This window comes from Numenius arquata, chromosome 25 (genome assembly GCF_964106895.1).
Source record: "Numenius arquata chromosome 25, bNumArq3.hap1.1, whole genome shotgun sequence".
Classification (NCBI taxonomy): Eukaryota; Metazoa; Chordata; class Aves; order Charadriiformes; family Scolopacidae; genus Numenius; species Numenius arquata.
Window position 1 is genome coordinate 5,077,787 of NC_133600.1, and position 18,495 is coordinate 5,096,281.

Genomic DNA, 18,495 nt, shown 5'->3' on the forward strand with positions numbered 1-18,495 from the left:
GGTGGGCTGCGTGAGGCTGCTCTGCCGCAAAGTCCTCTGGGAGTTGTAGTCCCTCGGGAGGCTCCTCCTCTCTCCCCGCGCCTTCCGCCGCAGCGAGGCCGCTCAGGGGGCTGAACCGACTCACTACCGGGCACGGTGCCGCCGCCACCCTCCTTCCCCGACCCCCATAAGCAGGTCGGCGGCGGAGGTTGTTTGGACTACAACTCCCGTGATGCCTTGCGTGCCCCGCCATTTCCCGTCAGCGCCCGCCGCCGCCTCCCGGCGGCCCGCGGCGGGGCGGACTCCATATCCCGTCGGCCCCCGCGTGCCGCTCCTCGCCCCCGCCCCTCCCCTCCCGCCCGTGTTGTCGCGGCGGCCCTGAGATGGCGGCGGTGGCGGCGGGCGCGTCGGGCTCGGCGGCCGGCGCGGCCCCTCAGCAGCAACCGCCGCCTCAGCAGCAGTCGCAGCCGGCAGCGGGTGGCGCGGCGGGTTCCGGGGAAGCGGGCGGTGGAGGCGGCGGCGGGGGGGCGGGTGGAGGAGGAGGAGGTGGCGGCGGCGGCGGAGCTGGGCCCGCACCGGGGACGGGGTCGGGCGGCGGCGCGGCTGGGGGGGAGTCGTGGTACCTGGCGTTACTGGGCCTGGCCGAGCACTTCCGCACGTCCAGCCCGCCCAAGGTGCGGCTCTGCGTGCACTGCCTGCAGGCCGTGCTGCCCCGCAAGCCCCCGGCCCGCATGGAGGCCCGCACCCACCTCCAGCTCGGCTCCGTCCTCTACCACCACACCCGCAACGGCGACCAGGCCCGAGGGCACCTGGAGAAGGCGGTGAGCCCCGGGGGAAGGGGGTGGTTGTGAGGGGAGGGGGGGGGGGGCCCTGTCAGCGGGGCTGGGCTGTGGTGGCCGCAGACTAACCCCGCTGTCTTCTCTTGCAGTGGTTGATATCCCAGCAAGTATCCTTTTCCTGGCTGCCCGGGCGAGGAGCCTCGCTGCCCGGCCACCTCGCTTCCTCAGCGGGGGCTCCCACACCAGAACACCTCGGCAGAGAGAGCCTGGCCCTGGGGATGGGGATTTAGCTGGTATTTTTTATCTACTTCCACGGTTCTGGGCCGCTTTCTTAACACCTATGTTATGTTATGTAAGGGTTGGTTTGTTTGGTTTTTTTTGGATGTGAGGGTGCTGCTGTGTCCCAGACTGTGTTTAATATTTACTTAACTCTGATGCTGCCAGATTCCCCAGTTTGAAGATGTTAAATTTGAGGCTGCCAGCCTTCTGTCCGAGCTGTATTGTCAGGAGGTGAGTGCAGAAACTGTGGGGTGTCCTGGGGCTGCAGTTAATTTGAGTGTCTTTGGTCTTGGAGCAGTATATCGCTATTTATAATAAGGTTATGAAATTTCTAGAAAGCAGCAGTAGTGTAAATACAGACTACTGAAGCGTAAGCCTAAAAAACATTTGTTTTTTCTTAATCTGAAAGTTGCTGCTGGTTTTGCAGCCGCAGGTCTCCCACAGCAAAGGAAGTTTATTGGGACAAAGTGTTTCTTTTAGCTTGTGTTTAGACAAAGACAAGTTAATTTGGGGGGAGGGAGGGAAGCAGATGGTTTTCCTCAGGCTTTTGTTGTGTTCCCGGGCTATTTTTATGCTTATTCTCTAGAAAAGCCTTAACTGGGCTTTACTTTCTCTAAAGCAAATGTTTGCCTTTTTTCTTACATGCAGGAAAAAAGTGTGTATCAGAACAGTGGCCAAAGGAGTTAAATATTTCATGCTTTTAAATAGGCTTTGAATCAAGCCGAGATGCGTGGGCCCGTGTGTTAAATACTTGGGTTTCTTTCATGATTTAAGGTTCCTGACCTATGAGACTTTAATGGGGGTTCGACACTGAATCCAACTGGTTTAAAAGTTATTAATTGTTGATGGTGGAGCTCCCAGTGGCCTGGTTTTTGTGTTGACTGGGGCGTGTGTTTCTGTTTCAGAATTCAGTGGATACAGCAAAACCTCTGTTACGCAAAGCCATCCAGATCTCACAGCAGACTCCCTACTGGCACTGTCGATTGCTTTTTCAACTTGCAGTAAGTGATTTATATTGATAATTGTGTTACTGTAGCACTGTGATTGAGGAAAAAAATGGCTAGAAAATATCTGTATTCTCCTTAAAAAGAGCTGGGATGCTTTCCCTTCCCCCTCCACCCCCCCCCCCCCCCCAGTCACTGCTGCTGATGGAGAGACGAAGAAAAGTTTGTGCTATAGAATAATGATACATTGGTGAATATGGGTTGGATCAAGACCCACTTTTTAGGGCAGAAGGCAGCAAGGATCATTCTGTGGGCTCTAGTAAAACACAGCTTTAGAGACAGAGCAAAATAAAATGGCCATAACGGCAAATGTTCTCATAAAGCCTGCTGAAATTGGAGCTTTGTTTGATTATTTTCAACCTAATTAGCACAGGGAGCAGAAGCAGCTGGGAAAAGCAGCTGGTGCAGCGTTGCTCTTCCTGTTCTGGGATGTGCTCTGAGCGCGGGTTCAGCTACACGGGTCAGACCCGCTTTGCTTCTGGGAAGAAACTGGTGCATGTTGGAATTCACAGCGTTTAACGTTCGTTACAGCCTTCAGCCACGTAACTGCTCTTAAAGTGCTGATTTCCCCAAGTGATCCAGTGCATTAAATGGGGAGTACATCCCAAAAGTTCACTGCTTGGTGGGAAGAGTAGATCATTGCTGAAGAACTCCCCCTGTTTTCCAGGTTATGCCTCTTCCCTGCTCCTAAAGAGCCTTGAGGTGTTTAACGCGGGAGTTGAGGGATTTAATTGCTCTTTACAGCTCCTCTGCAGAAGAGAGCTAGTTAGGAACCAATTTTATCTTTGAAGACTGTCTTAATAGTCACCTGTACGTGTCTTTTCCCCCTTCCTGATGAGCTTAAACAAGCAGACAGCTCCCTTTAAAACGGATTGCCAAGCTCCTTTGTGTAGTTTAGGAGTGGTGGCTTGTGAAGAGCCTGACTTTCCTATCGATTAAAGGACAAATGTTTACTTTGCGATGAGTTAATGCCTGAGCACTCAGAAGAAGCTTAAGCGTTTTTCTCCTGTCCTTCCCCGAAGCTTGACATTCTTTGCCTATTTCTCTCCGGCTTTTCCTTGACCACGGAGCCCTGTGTGTCTCGTTCTCTTGGTGCCAGTTCTTCTTACAACCCTGTGATTTTTCTACCTGAGTTGGGAGAACGTACAAAAGTCACAGCAGGAGGGAGTGAGAGATTCTGTGAGAGAGACTCTTTCTGCTCTTCTTGCTGGAAAACACACTCTGTCGTTCCAATTACTCCAGTGTAACGGTCCGTGGTTACTCTGGAGCTGTTGGGATCTGATCTCGGTGAATCCCGACGGCTTTGCGGGGTATGAAACCGGGCTGAGACATCTTTTTGGAACGTTACGGACTCTTTCTTGGAGAGCGCCAGGTGTTCCTGGAAAATGCGTCTAAAATCAGATGATACATTTAACAAGTACCAAGTTAGCCCTTGTCGCGTGGAAAGCACAGGAGTAATTACATTTTTTAAAATTCCTAATTAGGTTCACAAAGGAAATGCTGATCTCTTATGGCCTTTTTTTTTTTTTTTTTTTTTAATTTCAGCAACTACATACACTTGAAAAAGATTTAGTATCTGCATGTGACCTTCTTGGAGTTGGAGCAGAATACGCTCGGGTGGTAGGGTCAGAGTACACCAGGTGAGTTCCCTGGGCTTCTTCCCCTTCCCATGGAAATCATTTTGGTTTCCTCTACTTTTTCTTAGAGGTAGTTTGCTTTTATATAGAGGTGTAATTGCTGCGTGGGTTTTAAAGGCAAACCGGCATTTCTGAGTGTTTTCTTAAATCTGAGCCTTTCTCTGGCTCTTTCCTTTTTCTGTTAAAACCAATAATGTCCACTGAGACTCTGGAGGGTCTTTTTTTCAAACTGAACTGGCTTTATTGTCTTTATCAGCAAGTTTTCCCAGGAGCCTGGTTTGGCCTTAAATACTGTTTTAACTGTCCAAAGCTTGCATACGAACCCGAGAGCCTGGGATTGGGCTTCCTGGGGCTGTGATTGAACTATTCCATTTTGCTTTCAAATGTGCTTTCTCTGGCAGGTTTGTTGATTGTCTTTGAGGGAGGAGAAGGGCAGATTATTTTTTTCTTAGGGTTTTTATATACAATTGTGCTTGGAGTAACTTTTTTTTTGAGTATGACATCGTTTTTTGTTTCATTTCAGAGCACTGTTTCTGCTAAGCAAGGGGATGGTAAGTTGAACGTACTTTTAAAATAAACTATTTCCTTGTTTAACCGGCTTAATGTACAGAGCAGTAGAATGTAGCTTGCCTGAACATCGATAATTTGTTTTAAGGTATTTTGCATGCTTATCTGTGCTTCATATATTCTGTTTTGTTTGTGGGAGCAAGCAAAGTATTAAAATATATCCGGGATAAGCCTTAACTCTGCAGGATCCCTCTGAAATTCTTCTGAATGGGTTTGGCTTTTTTTTCTCCTTTATTAATTATGACAAATAATTTTCTGGAAGGAAGAAGGATAACTGCAAACTGTCACTGGAGCCCCTGTAATTAGGGAGGGAAAATCTAGTCATGTGAAAAGGCTGATGCTCTTGCAATAAGATGTTTTTGGGTCTGGTTTTGGTTTTAAATAAATCGATGTACCTGGGGCTCTGCTGTGCTTCTCTGCTTGAAACTGTTTAGCACCAAAATAGTGACTTTTTCTTTTCTTTTTACAGCTCCTTCTCATGGAACGGAAACTGCAGGAGGTGCACCCTCTCCTTACTCTCTGCGGGCAGATAGTTGAGAACTGGCAAGGAAATCCCATCCAGAAGGAGTCGTTGCGCGTGTTCTTCCTGGTCCTGCAGGTCACGCATTACCTGGATGCGGGGCAGGTACGTCCCTGTGGTGAGAACTGTGGTGAGAACTCCAGTTCCCCTGTGGTGAGAACTGGAGAAAAAAGAAGCTAATTATTACACTGAGAGTGATTTGGGGGGGTTTTTTCTTTGCTGCGCTGTGCTTTTTGTTAGTGAAGCTTAATTTTTATAGATCTTAATCACAAATGAAACGAGGAGTGAAGAAATTACATTCATTTCTTCCTCCTCGAGGAAATATTTACTGCGATGTGCTCATAACCATCGGCAGCCACTCTTGTTTCTATATGGCCTCTATATGGCAACTTCACGGCCTCAAGTTGCACCGGGGGGGTTCCGATTGGATATTAGGAAAAATTTTGATACTGAAAGGGTTATGAAGCCTTGGAATGGGCTGCCCAGGGAAGTGGTTGAGGCACCATCCCTGAAGGGATTTAAAAGCTGGGTTGACATAGTGCTTAGAGACATGGTTTAGTGATGTTTTTTATCAGGGTTAGGCTGATGGTTGGACTAGATGATCTTAAAGGTCCCTTCCAACCCGGACAATTCTATGATTCTATATCAACGTTGGTGGAGATAACAGGTTTTGAGCATAGTTTCGAAAAGCATTTTGATCGTCTGTTGGTCATATTTGCAAATTTGAAGAGCTGTCGTTAATCCTGGAGCCGGGCCTAAAGTAGTGCCTGTTCTGTCATGCTGGAGTTGTGATTTACGCACGAACTCATTCCCTGAATGTGGGGATTTTTTACTGCCTGGCGAGTTTTCCCACCGAAGTCGACGTTCGGGCATCTGGGCGGCAGCAGCAGCAGCGACGGCTGATGGGGATGGTTTTCCGCAGGTGAAGAGCGTGAAGCCGTGCCTGAAGCAGCTCCAGCAGTGCATCCAGACCATCTCCACCCTGCACGATGATGAAATCCTGCCCAGCAACCCCGCCGATCTCTTCCACTGGCTGCCCAAGGAGCACATGTGTGTCCTCGTCTACTTGGTGAGAAGCTCTTTTTCGCTTCGCGTGTATCGCTAATTAATGAGGAATTGGTTAAAAAGAAATCGCTGGGAGCCAGCAGCCGTATTCTGCAGAGCATATGCTGCTTTACGTTACGCTGACAGTTTAATTCTGCCACAGCATCTGTGAGACTGTTGCTTTCGGTGATGTCAGTGTTTGAAGAGACTCTGCGAGAAGTCGGGAAACTGGAATGTAACTTACTCAGATCTGAGCCAAACGGCATCGGATTAAGTCCTGCCAAGAGCCGTGTTGCCTTGTTTTTACCAACAAGAGTGACTTCAAAGTCCTGAAACCAGTTGCCCCGCTTCTTGAATATGATTATACTCCTAAATGATGTCAAAAGTTAGTTCAGAAGGCTGGGAGCTGAGGAGTTGTGTGAACTTCCAGCCCTTTCCTCTTTGCAAAGATAATTTTCTCTAATAATTTCCTGTGTTCCCCGGCAGGTGACGGTGATGCATTCCATGCAAGCGGGATACCTGGAGAAGGCTCAGAAATACACAGACAAAGCCCTCATGCAGCTGGAGAAGCTAAAAAGTAAGGCTAAGGATTATCGTTTCGCTTACGCTGCGAGATTCCATTGCTTGTTGCTAATTTAAATTAAAAATACAAACCAAAACCACAGCAACCTTGTTTGGCTCCCTGGGACCGCCCGCTCAGTCTGCTCCTGCTGCACCTGAGGAGCATGGAATGGTTTGGGCTGGAAGGGACCTTAAAGATCATCTTGTTCCAACCCCAACTTCTCTCTGTTTTAAAACTGGAGAGTTACTTTGAATACGGAAATCAAGTTTTTGGGGGTTTTTATTGTAACTCAGTGAATTGGGCTGTAGGTACAGGCTTTTTCATGCTGCCTTTCTGATTGTCTACGGATTTGGTTTTCCAAACTTTGGATTCTCTAAAATAAGCGTGTTTTTCCTTAACTGGTGCTCAGGCTCCAGCTTCTGACAATTCAGGCATCATGGTTTTGGTGGAGTTTGGGGCTCTTTTGGTTTGGGTTGGTTTTTTGGGGGGGTTTGTTTGTTTGTTTGTTTGTTTTGGTTTAAACCTGTGCCACCCTCCCCATGACGTAGGGCAGAGGAGCTGGGCAGGGCACTGACTCGTCCGACACCAATTGATCCAGCCAAAGCCATCACTCTCTAGATTTCCACAAAGGAATCTTTATATTGAACTCTTCCTGAAGCTCCTGGAGTTGCGGAAGCTGCTGGGTGTGGGGTGGGGGGAGTGGGGGGCTGTGTGGTTGGGATGTTCGTGTTTCCTTCACTTCACTTACTGAATTATTTCCCCCCCCCCTCAAGTGCTGGACTGCAGTCCCATCCTGTCATCTTTCCAAGTGATTTTGTTGGAACACATCATCATGTGCCGGCTCGTCACGGGACACAAAGCCACAGCGTTGCAGGAGGTAAAAAAAAAAAAAAAGGGGGTTTCAATCCTTTCCCTGGTTGGGGATTTCTGCAGCCGTGACTTTTATAACACAGGAATTTGAGTTTTGAGGAAGATCCTCGGGCTGAGGTGGGGATTGCAGCAGAGCTGACTGCTGGAACAAACATGTATGTCAGATATAACAGATATGTGCAGGGTACTGCGGCTCTGAAGCTGTGGAATTGGCATCCTCTTAAATATTTTAATTAAGAACACTTTGGAGTTGCTCCTGGAGTCAACAATAATTGGTCAGTGGGTTAAACAGGCACCTTCCTGACTGCACTTCACAGTCTGACACTGGTGTCTTTTCCCTCTCCCTCAGATTCATGACCGAGTGGCTTTTAACTCTTCCTGTCACTGTTCCTGTCTTGCCCCAGTGTTTCTTGGTTTTTAAGGTTTCCTGCCTTTCCGTCCTTTCCTCTTCTTACAGTCTGGGGGAAGGAAGAGGGCGATGGTGTTCTCTAATGCAAGGAAGATCCACGCTTTTTTCCGTTCTCACAGTCATTTTTAATTCCTGCCCATCCAGCCTGTATTTATAGGACGTGCTGATGTATCTCAGCCTTTTTGTGAACGGACTCAGGGAGTAGGGGGAGATGTAGCCCCCCCTAAAAGAATAGTCACTGCTGCTGGCTCCTAAAACTCCTCACGAGCATGTACCCTGGGGAAGATTTTTTTTTTTGATTCAGTTTTTCCCGTTCGGTGCCAATCCGAATTCTGAGCGTGTCAGAAGAGATCTGGGACTCTGTGCTTTGCAGGTGGTGCCACCATATGGTGGAGCTGCTGCAAAGCAAATGATTCCAAACCAGTTTGAGCGTGCGTTTGTGTGGGAGGAGTGTGTTGGGAGCAGCGTCTGTGCCTTGGCTTCAGGCAGGTCCGGCCTCCGCTGTCACCTCCCAGTGTAAACCAGTCACCGAAACGCACCGGGTGACGTGTGTGACGCCAGTAGATGGAAGGAAAAAAAGTATCTTAAAATATTTCTTGTTTTTTGTTTTTTGTTTTTTTTTTAACAGATTTCACAAGTCTGTCAGCTCTGCCAGCAGTCCCCCAGGCTCTTCTCCAACCACGCTGCGCAGCTGCACACGCTATTAGTAAGTCTTTGGAATTAGTAATAAACTTCAGAGCCTTCGGAAGACCCCAATGAGCGGGGAGTGACGCAGAGTGACGGGGAGGTTTCCCGCTGGGTAACGGGGCCTGCGTTACCGACTGCCAGCCCCGCTGCGGGGACTCAGGCCTGGTGTTACTGAAGCCTGTCAAAGGTTTAAATCCCTTTTTAAAATAAGTGATACGTAGCACAATATATTTACGCAAGGTAAATACATGAGATTTCTACCGCACACCTTGGAGACGGTGTGTTGTGGGACCTGCGTAAGGAGGAGAACTTGTATAGCATTGCTCTTTGGGATTTATAAGAAATTTAAGAGGGGTTTGTAGATAAATGGGGCATTTTTTACAGGAGCATATTATTTTGAAGGACTTGGTGTAGAAATTGCTTATTTTTCCCAGAGCTGAGCAAAAGTAAGACTTGTTGGTTACCTTTTTTCCGGCTAATCCTGAGATGTCTGTGGTTTTGTGCACGCCTTTCTTCACATTCTCAGCTCTCTATAATTATGCCTTACCTTAGAAATATCATGTTTTCTTGCAGGGGCTCTACTGCATTTCTGTTAATTGCATGGACAATGCAGAAGCACAATTTACTACAGCACTGAGGGTAAGATTTTTCTTCCCAAACTATTTACTGTGGGCGTTCGAGGTGGGAATGGGCTCATTGCAGTCGTCGTGTGGGTCACTCGACAGCTGAGGCTGGAAGGGAAATGGGGAAATCATCCGTATTAGTTGCATTAGTTCATATTTTTTTTTCTGTGCTGATGACAGTTTGGGTCAGGAGGATTTATTAATAGCAAAATATTGGACGCCCCATCTGTGATTTATATGGGCTGAGCAAATTCTGGGTTAGATGCTGAAGTATTTGACTGCGCTGTTGGTATTTTGGTTCTTTTTAGCTCACTACACATCAGGAACTGTGGGCATTTATCGTGACAAACCTGGCCAGCGTGTACATCAGGGAAGGCAACCGGCATCAAGAGGTGAGCTCCTTGCTGACTCTTCTAAAAATCAGAGCTTTCTCGGGGAGAAAACTGCTGCTGTGCTTGGATTATTCTTTTTTTCCTGAGTATTTTCGCAAAGCAGTGCCTTGTCTGGCAGCCCAGGCGACTCCTTAATTAGGGTAGTGTCAATTAGTGGTAAATAACCAGCAGTAGGGGCTTGTCTAACTGCAGTGGATCGTACAAAGAATCCTCTGCAGCCCTGGGAGGGCAGAATTCCCGGTGTGAAGTGTTAATATGAAATGTTAATATGCAATATTAATAGAAAAATTCAACTGTGTGCGTGATTTCGGTGACGTTTCTCATCTCTCTGGTGCCTTTTCAGAGCTGAGCATGGAGATTTCTCGTGCAGAGGCTGTAAATGAACTTTTTTCACCAAGCGCACAGTATTCTGTCAAAAAGCATAGAGAGCAAAAAATAATAATAATTTTAAAAGTTGACTGCTTTTTTTTTTTTGCTTAGATGATTTCTGGTCTTAATTAACTAGCTAATCTGATCCAGCGTTCATTTGGGTCTCGGAACAGCTGGGTTGGGTACGACGGCTAAAAGTTTTCTGAAGAAATATTAACATTGTATAGAAAGTTCTGTAAAGTTTGAGGATGCATATTTTGTATAAAACGTGATTTTAGGATCAAAATGGGCAGGAAAACTCCTGGTATTGGAATATTTGTGCTATGATTTAACCAGCACAAGTAAGCTCAGGTGTGTTAGTGGTGACTTGCAGCAGTTTGAATTGATGTGCATTTCCTGTAAAAGCACTTGCTGTCAGTACCATAAGCCTTTATTTGGGAGAAACGCTGATTATCTTCCTTTTCTCCTCCCACTTTGTAGCTTTACAGCTTATTGGAAAGGATAAATCCGGACCATAATTTCCCTGTGAGGTGAGAATTCCAGAAACTATTGCCGTGCTGATGGCGCAGTGGGGATGGTAACGCTGGGGATTTTAGCCGGCTTTTTAAAAAAGAAAACAAAATAATCAATTTCTTTTCAAGGCAGAAAGTTCTGACCAGGCGTTAAATGTAGTGTTTTGTTTGGAGAGTTGATTATTGGGCAAATTCCTAGAAATCTTGTCTGTAACGCGCGTGGTCCCTGCGCGATGCCGGGATTTCAGTGCCCTTCTTTGTCCGTAGCTCTCACTGCCTTCGAGCGGCCGCTTTCTACATCCGAGGCCTGTTCTCCTTCTTTCAAGGAAGATACAACGAGGCCAAGTGAGTACAAACTGCTGCGCTTGGAAGGTGGGGACAAAAAAAGGAGACGTTAAATCAAGCTTTTTAAGAGAAAAATGAAAACCCCCGAGGCCTTTCTTTCAAACCCGCCAGCTCTTCTCCCTGTGGATTTGTGCAACCTTCTGTTTTCCTTGAGGGGGGGAAATATCGGGAAGCTGCTGGGTTTGGATCTCTTTAGTTCTGAATAATAACAACAGCAAGAGTTGTGCCACTGCAGAGCACTGCGCCTCCGAAACAAAAGCTTTTCAAAGCTCTATTATAGTCATTTTTGCTAAATAAAAGCTGAGGTTTGGGAATGAAGCGCTTTGTTTAAGGTCACCTGCAGCTCGCGTTTATTCCCGAGCGCTAATATTTGCCAGTTGGATTAATTCACTTCTTAGTGATGTTTCTTATGCTGGAGGGAAAGTAAGAGGTTTTTAAAACACTATATTTTTGCTGGTTTGGTAGGCGATTTTTGCGAGAGACACTGAAAATGTCGAACGCCGAAGACTTGAATCGATTGACGGCGTGTTCTCTCGTGCTCCTGGGTCACATATTCTACGTGTTGGGGAATCACAGGGTAAGTCTTCGCCGGGGGGACCGTGTCCGACTTGGCATTTGCCAAAGAAAATCAGGACATTTTGCGAAATTAATCCTATTTTTAAGAATGCTTGTTTATTGGTATCCCGCTAAAAGTTGGCAGCTTATAGACTTGAGTAATTGTGCAGCTGTAATTTGCGTGTTTAATAACACTTTCACAAAGTGGCGGTGTTTGAAGTCTGTTCTAGACGTGTGTGTTTCTGTAATGCCTGAAATCACTTAAAAAAAAAAAAAAAAAAAAAAGCTGAATAAAGGACAAATCACACCATTCAACTGGATTGTTTGGGAAGGAATTGTGGGCACAAGCTCCTTAATTCTCACCATATGAAGTATGTCCATTATCTTGCCCAGCAGAACCACCATAATTCCTGGGATAGAGCAAAATTCTGGGCAGCTTTAGATGACGTTGTTTGGGTTATTGTCCCATGAAGAACTTCCCCTTTTTACCGAGAACAGGGTGACAATTAAAGCAGATGAATTTTTCATCACAAATTTAATATCTCTATTTAATGTATATTTGAAAGGGGCGGGAAGTATTAATTTTATGTTGATATCAGGGGGAAAAATATTAATTTTACGTTGGTATCTGCTCTTGACCAGGAAAGTAATAACATGGTGGTACCGGCCATGCAGCTCGCGAGCAAGATCCCGGACATGTCTGTGCAGCTCTGGTCCTCGGCTCTGCTGAGAGGTGAGTTAGGAAACAGTCTGGTTCTTAAAAAGCACGGCAAAAAGCCTCTTGTTAGCAACTGGGGGTTGAGAGGGGCAAGTGTCGGGTCCTGCACCTGGGGAGGAATAACCACCTGCACCAGTACAGGTTGGGGGCTGACCTGCTGGAGAGCAGCTCTGAGGAAAAAGACCTGGGAGTCCTGGTGGGCAACAGGATGCCCATGAGCCAGCAATGTGCCCTGGTGGCCAAGAAGGCCAATGGCATCCTGGGGTGCATCAGGAAGAGTGTGACCAGCAGGTGGAGGGAGGTCATCCTGCCCCTCTGCTCTGCCCTGGGGAGGCCCCATCTGGAGCGGTGGGACCAGTTCTGGACTCCCCAGTTCAGGAAGGACAGGGAACTGTTGGAGAGGGTACAGCAGAGGACCACAAAGATAATGAGGGGCTTGGAGCATCTCTCTGATGAGGAAAGGCTGAGGGACTTGGGTCTTTTTAGTCTGGAGAAGAGAAGACTGAGGGGGGATCTGATCAACACCTAGAAATACTTAAAGGGTGGGTGTCAGGAGGATGGGGCCGGTCTTTCAGTGGTGCCCAGTGACAGGACAAGAGGGAACGGGCACAAACTTGAACAGGGGAAGTTCCATCTAAACATGAGGAGGAACTTCTTCCCTGTGAGGGTGGCAGAGCCCTGGAACAGGCTGCCCAGAGAGGTGGTGGAGTCTCTGTCTGTGGAGACATTCAAACCCCGCCTGCACACGTTCCTGTGGGACCTGCTCTGGGTGGACCTGCTTTGGCAGGGGCTTGGAGGAGATGATCTCCAGAGGTCCCTTCCAACCCCATAGCAATCTGTGATTCTGTGAGAGCAGGGACGTGTGTCAGGGCCAGGACTCGCCAGGAGACTGACGGGGTTTGGGAAATACCAGTAGACCCGTGGGATGGTTCTTCCCATCACCGGTCCTCGGATCCTCCAGCTTCTCCTCTGCTGCCTCTCTGCTTTACTTAAACTGCAGTTCCGACTGTAGTAAACATTTGATTAAGTTTCACTCAGGCTTTTCTTCCCTGTATGGGCTTTAATTATATCACTTCATACGTAAATATTGTTTAATCTGACTTACGCAGGCCCCAGGATGCTTTGTTCAAATATTGACTGCCTTCTTGGCAGACCACCAACGTTAACGCTGCGATTGATTTGCTCTCACTGGAAAATAAAGCAGTAACTCTCCCCCCCTTTTTTTTTTTTTTCTTTTTTCCAAGAACTTACCCCGCAGCTTCAATGTATATTAAATTATGTTTACTATAAGCACGCTGCTCCGTGCTGGGGGCCGGGCTGATTTTCTGCTTCGCCTTTGGCTTCGCTACAAAAGCCCTTCCAGGCAATTGAAATAATTTTCTTACTCGTTTCCGAGTGGTAGTTCTCATCCAAAACACGCCGATAGCGCAGTGATGGGATGAAACACCGCCCCGTGCTCCGCCGCTCTCGCCTCTGGTCGCATCCACCGGCCCGGGAACGGCGAGAGGCAGCTTCCGTTCTGCTTTAATTTATTTTTTTTTTCTTAAGAGCTTCCCCTCTAGAAGGGGAAGAGAAGGCTGAGGGGAGACCTTATGAATCCAAGTATCTCAAGGGTGGGTTGAAGGATGATGGAGCCAGACTCTTTTCAGTGGTTCCCAGTGACAGGATGAGGGGCAACGGGCACAAGCTGGAACATGGGAAGTTCCATTTAAATATGAGGAAGAACTTCTTTCCGGTGAGGGACAGAGCCCTGGAACAGGCTGCCCAGGGAGGGTGTGGAGTCCCCTTCTCTGGAGATTTTCAAGACCTGCCTGGATGCAGTCCTGAGTAGCATTCTCTAAGCAATCCTGCTTCAGCAGGGGAGTTGGACTAGATGATCTATACGGTCCCTTCCAACTCAAAAAAAAATTCAGTGAAATTCAGTGAATTAATTACCTGCTCTTGAAGAAAAGGTGCTTGATGAGGAATAACAAAACCCAGCCACGTGTTCATGGACGGGAGGTGCAGCGTCTCAGCCCCTGCCACGCTGCGCTGCTTGGATTTTACAGCTGAAAGAGTGTGATTTTTAATAGGTTACCGGTCTTAAATCTGATGGAGTGAATACCTGTGGGTAAAGCTCAGGGAAAACGAGGCACTCGGATCAGCTCACGGTGTCTGCGAAGCAGCAGGCTTCTGAAGAACCCCAAAAGCAAGGATTCACCAAAAAAAACCCCGCTGCTTGATCTCCAAAACTTGTGTAGCTGAACCCTGGAGGTGCCGGGAGGAACCTGCGGGTCTTCCCCATTCCCACTAGATGGTGCTGGAACCTCAAAATCTAAACATAAACTGCACGGGGGCTTTTATAGGAGCGAGGAGTTTGATTCTTTCTTTTAGAGCTACTATAATGTTACTTTTTTAATAGTTGGAAAGTGAAATGACAGCAAATCCTGCAATGTGCTCTGCCAATAGTGTTGGAATAGGGAAGGCTTCAGCTTCCCCTTGTGCCGCTGCTTCTCTTGGAGGTTTTCACTCGGCAGGGATGTGACTTGGGTATTTTGGCTGTTTAATTAAGTCAGTCATCAGACGTTAGGGGTTCATCAGACGTTAGGGGTTCATCAGACGTTAGGGGTTCATCAGACGTTAGGGGTTCATCAGACGTTAGGGGTTCATCAGACGTTAGGGGTTCATCAGACGTTGGGATGGATCTTTTCCGATGAGAGAGCGGGGCAGTTGGAAACAAGAACCCAGACTGTTTCTCGGTAAGCACAGGCTGCTCTTCTCTTCCAGACCTGAACAAAGCCTGCGGGAACGCCATGGACGCGCACGAGGCGGCGCAGATGCATCAGAACTTCTCCCAGCAGCTCCTGCAGGACCACATCGAGGCGTGCAGTCTGCCAGAACACAACCTCATCACGGTAAGAATCCTCCTCCTGCAGTTGGGAGAGTTACTGAGGCGAAACAAGGTGCTTTGCTTTCCTTTCCTGTTCCTTCTGCTGAGCACGCTTCTCAGCGAGTTGCCAAAATTCGGTCTAATTCCCTGTATTTAAACGAGGCTGATAACAGGGAAAGGAAGTGAGTGTGACTCAATTCATTCATTCACTTTTATAAAGTTTATTTGGTGGGTATGGTCTTTCTTTCTTCGAAGTATTTTCTTGGTATACCAAAATTTATGTGTTTTAAATGGGTTTTTGTAGAAGAGACCACTTCATTGTGGTGACAACCATTACTTTTGGAAGAACCTTACCATGTTCTCAAGTTTTAATGTTTAGGTCCTGCCTTGTTCTGGGGAATGCTTAGTTGTACACTGCTAAAAGTACAGTTTCTATCGATACTTTAGCTTTCCTAAGTTTTTTTTCCACTTATCTATAAATCTGAGTTGCTGGTTAATACACCATTTGAGTCTGTGGAGCCATTGCCTTAAGGTGCAACTTTCTTTGGACTTCAAATATCCGTGTCCCTCTTGTCAGAAATATTTTTAACACTGTTTTTAAAACTACAGACTGGTTTCCGAGCTGCAACTCAGCAATGACATGAGATAATTTAATGTTCTGGACAGAAAATGTCCAAATGGGAATGTGAGATGTGAGGAAATGGAGATGTTTTTCCCAACAATCCCTTTTGGGAAGAAGAAAAGAGGGAAAAAGGCCGATGGGAAGATGTTATTTCCTGCCTTTACTCGCAAAGGGATCCCGAGACTTGTGCGAATGGAAATGTTTGCCGTGGGCCAGTGCTCCCGCCTGCCCTGTCTCTGCTCACCATCCCTGGCTTTTGTGTGCTCTGTGATGGATTAAAAATCTGGAGGGGGAAGAGGATTAAGAAACAAATATTCAATTTGCCCATTTTAGAAGATTTTAATTAATTTTAAGAGGAAAATACTTGAGTAGTGAAAAGGGTGAGAACCAGAGGCTGTACTTGCTCTGGAAAAGCTGGAGCTGCAGTGTTTAATGGGCCCGGACCCATCTAAAGTCAGGGTTTGTGTGAGTCGTGGTTTTCCCTGTTCGGAGGGTGGGAGGATTCCCTGCGAGAGCAGGAAATGCTTTCCCTGGATTCCCGTTCTCCCGGAGCCGGGTCTGGAACACCGGGCACACGTATTCCAAAGATACTCAAGGGCCGGGAGCTCCGAGCACGTGAACCAGAGTCAAACCTGATATGCAACTTCTTGAGATAATTAAAAAGATTTCATCAGGAGGAAGTGAACGTCTGGAGGGCGAGCTCCTTCCTCCGGCCTCACCGCCGTTCCTCTTCCTCCCCTCCCCGGCAGCGGCTGTGGGATTTTCATGCTGTTTGTTATCTTTCAGTGGACAGATGGACCACCTCCTGTACAGTTCCAGGCACAGAACGGACCCACCACCAGCCTGGCCAGTCTCCTGTGAAACAGAATTAACTATCAGGACAGTGTGTTTAAAAAAAGAAAGAAAGAAAAAAAAAAAAAAGAGAAATGCCAAAAAAAGGAGGAAAAAAAAAATTCATGCAAAAATCTTTTCTTCAAAGAAAAGGCAGCAAATTCCTCTTCTAGCGAGGGCCTTGTAGGAAACAGATTGCAGAGAGACAACGTACATTTCATAGACTTGCAAAGAAGTGAGAAGGGCATTTTAAGCTGCTTTTACATGTGTGTGAATATACAGCTAGTGTGTATATACCTGCTGGTTTTAATCTGCTTTCCTCTCGCTGAGAATTAAGGTTTAGTCCAAAGGACGCTTGTTCCTTAAATTCTTAGATACCTACTTTTTAAAAACTGTCGCAGGAACCGAAGAGGACTCACGCAGTTTCGAATACCAATTGGATTCAAAACGCTTCAACCTTCCCCCAAATACCATTCCAGCCCAGTTTTCACGTTTCCCGTGCCCTTCCACTCACGGGAATAATTGGATTAAATCATGATTTGATCGTAGGGTGCCCTAAAATTCTAAATTTAGTTTCTGAGGTAATATTCTTCTTGTATGTTCGGTGCTGGTGCAGCCCCGCGGTGCAGGTAAGGATGAGATCGGGGAGATTTGAGTTCCGACGGGCTGGGTGTTTGCAGCCGGGGGTGGGGGGGTGTTTGTGTCCTCGGGGGTCCCCTCCAGGCAGAGGAGCAGGTTCCGTGTGACAACGTGCCACCGCTTCGTCCCTGTGAGGGTCTTCCTTCCATCTCCCCGCACCGGTGTTCGGTCCCGCACAGGGGGAGGCAGAACCACAGCTCTCTCCAGCTCCGCTGCTTTCATTTGTAGGGAAGGGGGGAAACTTCTCGTCCTCCCTTTATAGTCCATCCATGGCCCAAGCAACTGGGAAACGGCGTTTTGCATCCTCCTGCAGCCCCGCCAAGGGAAGGCAGCGTCTGTGCCTTAAATGATTTTTACAAATGATTGAAGTCAGAGTGAAACCAGGTGATTAAAACCCAGGTTCGACATAAGCCAGAGGCTTATGATAAAAACTAAACTCTAGTCTTGCCCTTGGCAAACAAAAAACTTAACGTTTCCAAATTTTTCTGTGTTAGTTTTCCTGTTCCGGCTTAGTTTTTTGGTCTTTTTTTGAACTCTTGGGCCGTGAGTTCTCCCTGCGTTTGCCTGTGCCTCTGGGGCTCTCTCGGAACAGGGGGGGAGACGAGGCCCAAAGTTTGTTCCGCACAAACCAGTTCCGGGAGTCGTTCATTCCGTGGAGCGTCAGCAGCTTTATAGCGAGGATCCGTGCCCTGTAAAGCTTGCAAGGTTCACGGGGTTGAATAAAGGTGTTTTTCCTCTCTGGGTAGCTCTGCATATTTATCTCCCAGCTTAAAAAGGGGGAGGGGAAAAAAGGAATCTGATAGAAAAATGAACTTGTGTAGGGCTTTCTGCCATCGCTTCTTTTGCTGAGGGAGGAGGAGAATATTTTAGAGGAAATATTTGACCCCCTTAAACCTTTAGAACTTTTGTCGCAGAAGGAAAACCCTGAAATGTGTCTCTGATGGCCATTCTTTTCCAGTTTGTCCCTTGTCTGGCAACACCTCGCGGAGACACTTGGCCGTTTGTAATTCAAACGCCTTGATTTTTACCACTGAGTGACACTGAGGGGACAGACGTTTGTCCAGTTACCAAAATAGGATTTTATCTTCTCTCTCCTGGACACAGAACGCTGATTTAGATCCCGTTCTCAGCCGTTTTCTCTTGCAGAAGAGTAAATTTTACGCCTTATTAAATCTCCTGCAGGGAAAACACGGCCTCGATATCGCTACAGGGAGAGAGACTTATTGCTGGGTTTGCAAGGAAGGAATTCGGTGCTGTTTAAAGTCTCCCTTAAAACTCAAAAAAATAGGAAAGAAGGTTGTGAGCTGGCGCACGGGGCGTTTGGAGGTACCAAGAACAGGGAGAACAGAACAACTCCCATCAGCTCAGCGGCTCCCACGTGCTTGGATTTTGATCGGGAACGATGAGGTAGATCCTGCTGTGGGAATATCGATATCCCACAGACTATTTTTAAATTTTTCCCCGTTTTTTTGGGGGGGATGTGTGTAGGAGGCAGAATCTCTCTCTCTCTGGCTCTTCCCTCCCTAAGTCGCCGTGTTGCAAGAACTCGGTACCTGGTTTTAAGCACCCAAGTGCAATGGCCACGATCCTGAGAGTGCTTTTAGCACCCGAGGAATGATTCTTAACTGAAAAAGATGGACTTTAAAGTCTGCTGGAGTCCCGGTCGGATAACCCGGGCATTCT

General features: G+C 47.3%; 1 protein-coding gene across 1 annotated transcript; it reads left to right on the forward strand.

Moving 5' to 3' along the window:
* The first annotated feature begins 351 nt into the window (after positions 1-351).
* Positions 352-16,233, forward strand: MAU2 (MAU2 sister chromatid cohesion factor). The gene is made up of 19 exons (XM_074163645.1): positions 352-800; positions 908-925; positions 1,203-1,268; positions 1,943-2,038; positions 3,587-3,681; positions 4,202-4,229; positions 4,715-4,870; positions 5,688-5,834; positions 6,296-6,386; positions 7,145-7,248; positions 8,279-8,356; positions 8,911-8,976; positions 9,269-9,352; positions 10,202-10,251; positions 10,501-10,578; positions 11,044-11,155; positions 11,776-11,866; positions 14,618-14,745; positions 16,129-16,233. Exons 1-19 carry the CDS (start codon positions 363-365, stop codon positions 16,201-16,203), a joined length of 2,001 nt encoding a protein of 666 aa, XP_074019746.1. The 5' UTR covers positions 352-362; the 3' UTR covers positions 16,204-16,233.
* Positions 16,234-18,495: the final 2,262 nt, after the last annotated feature.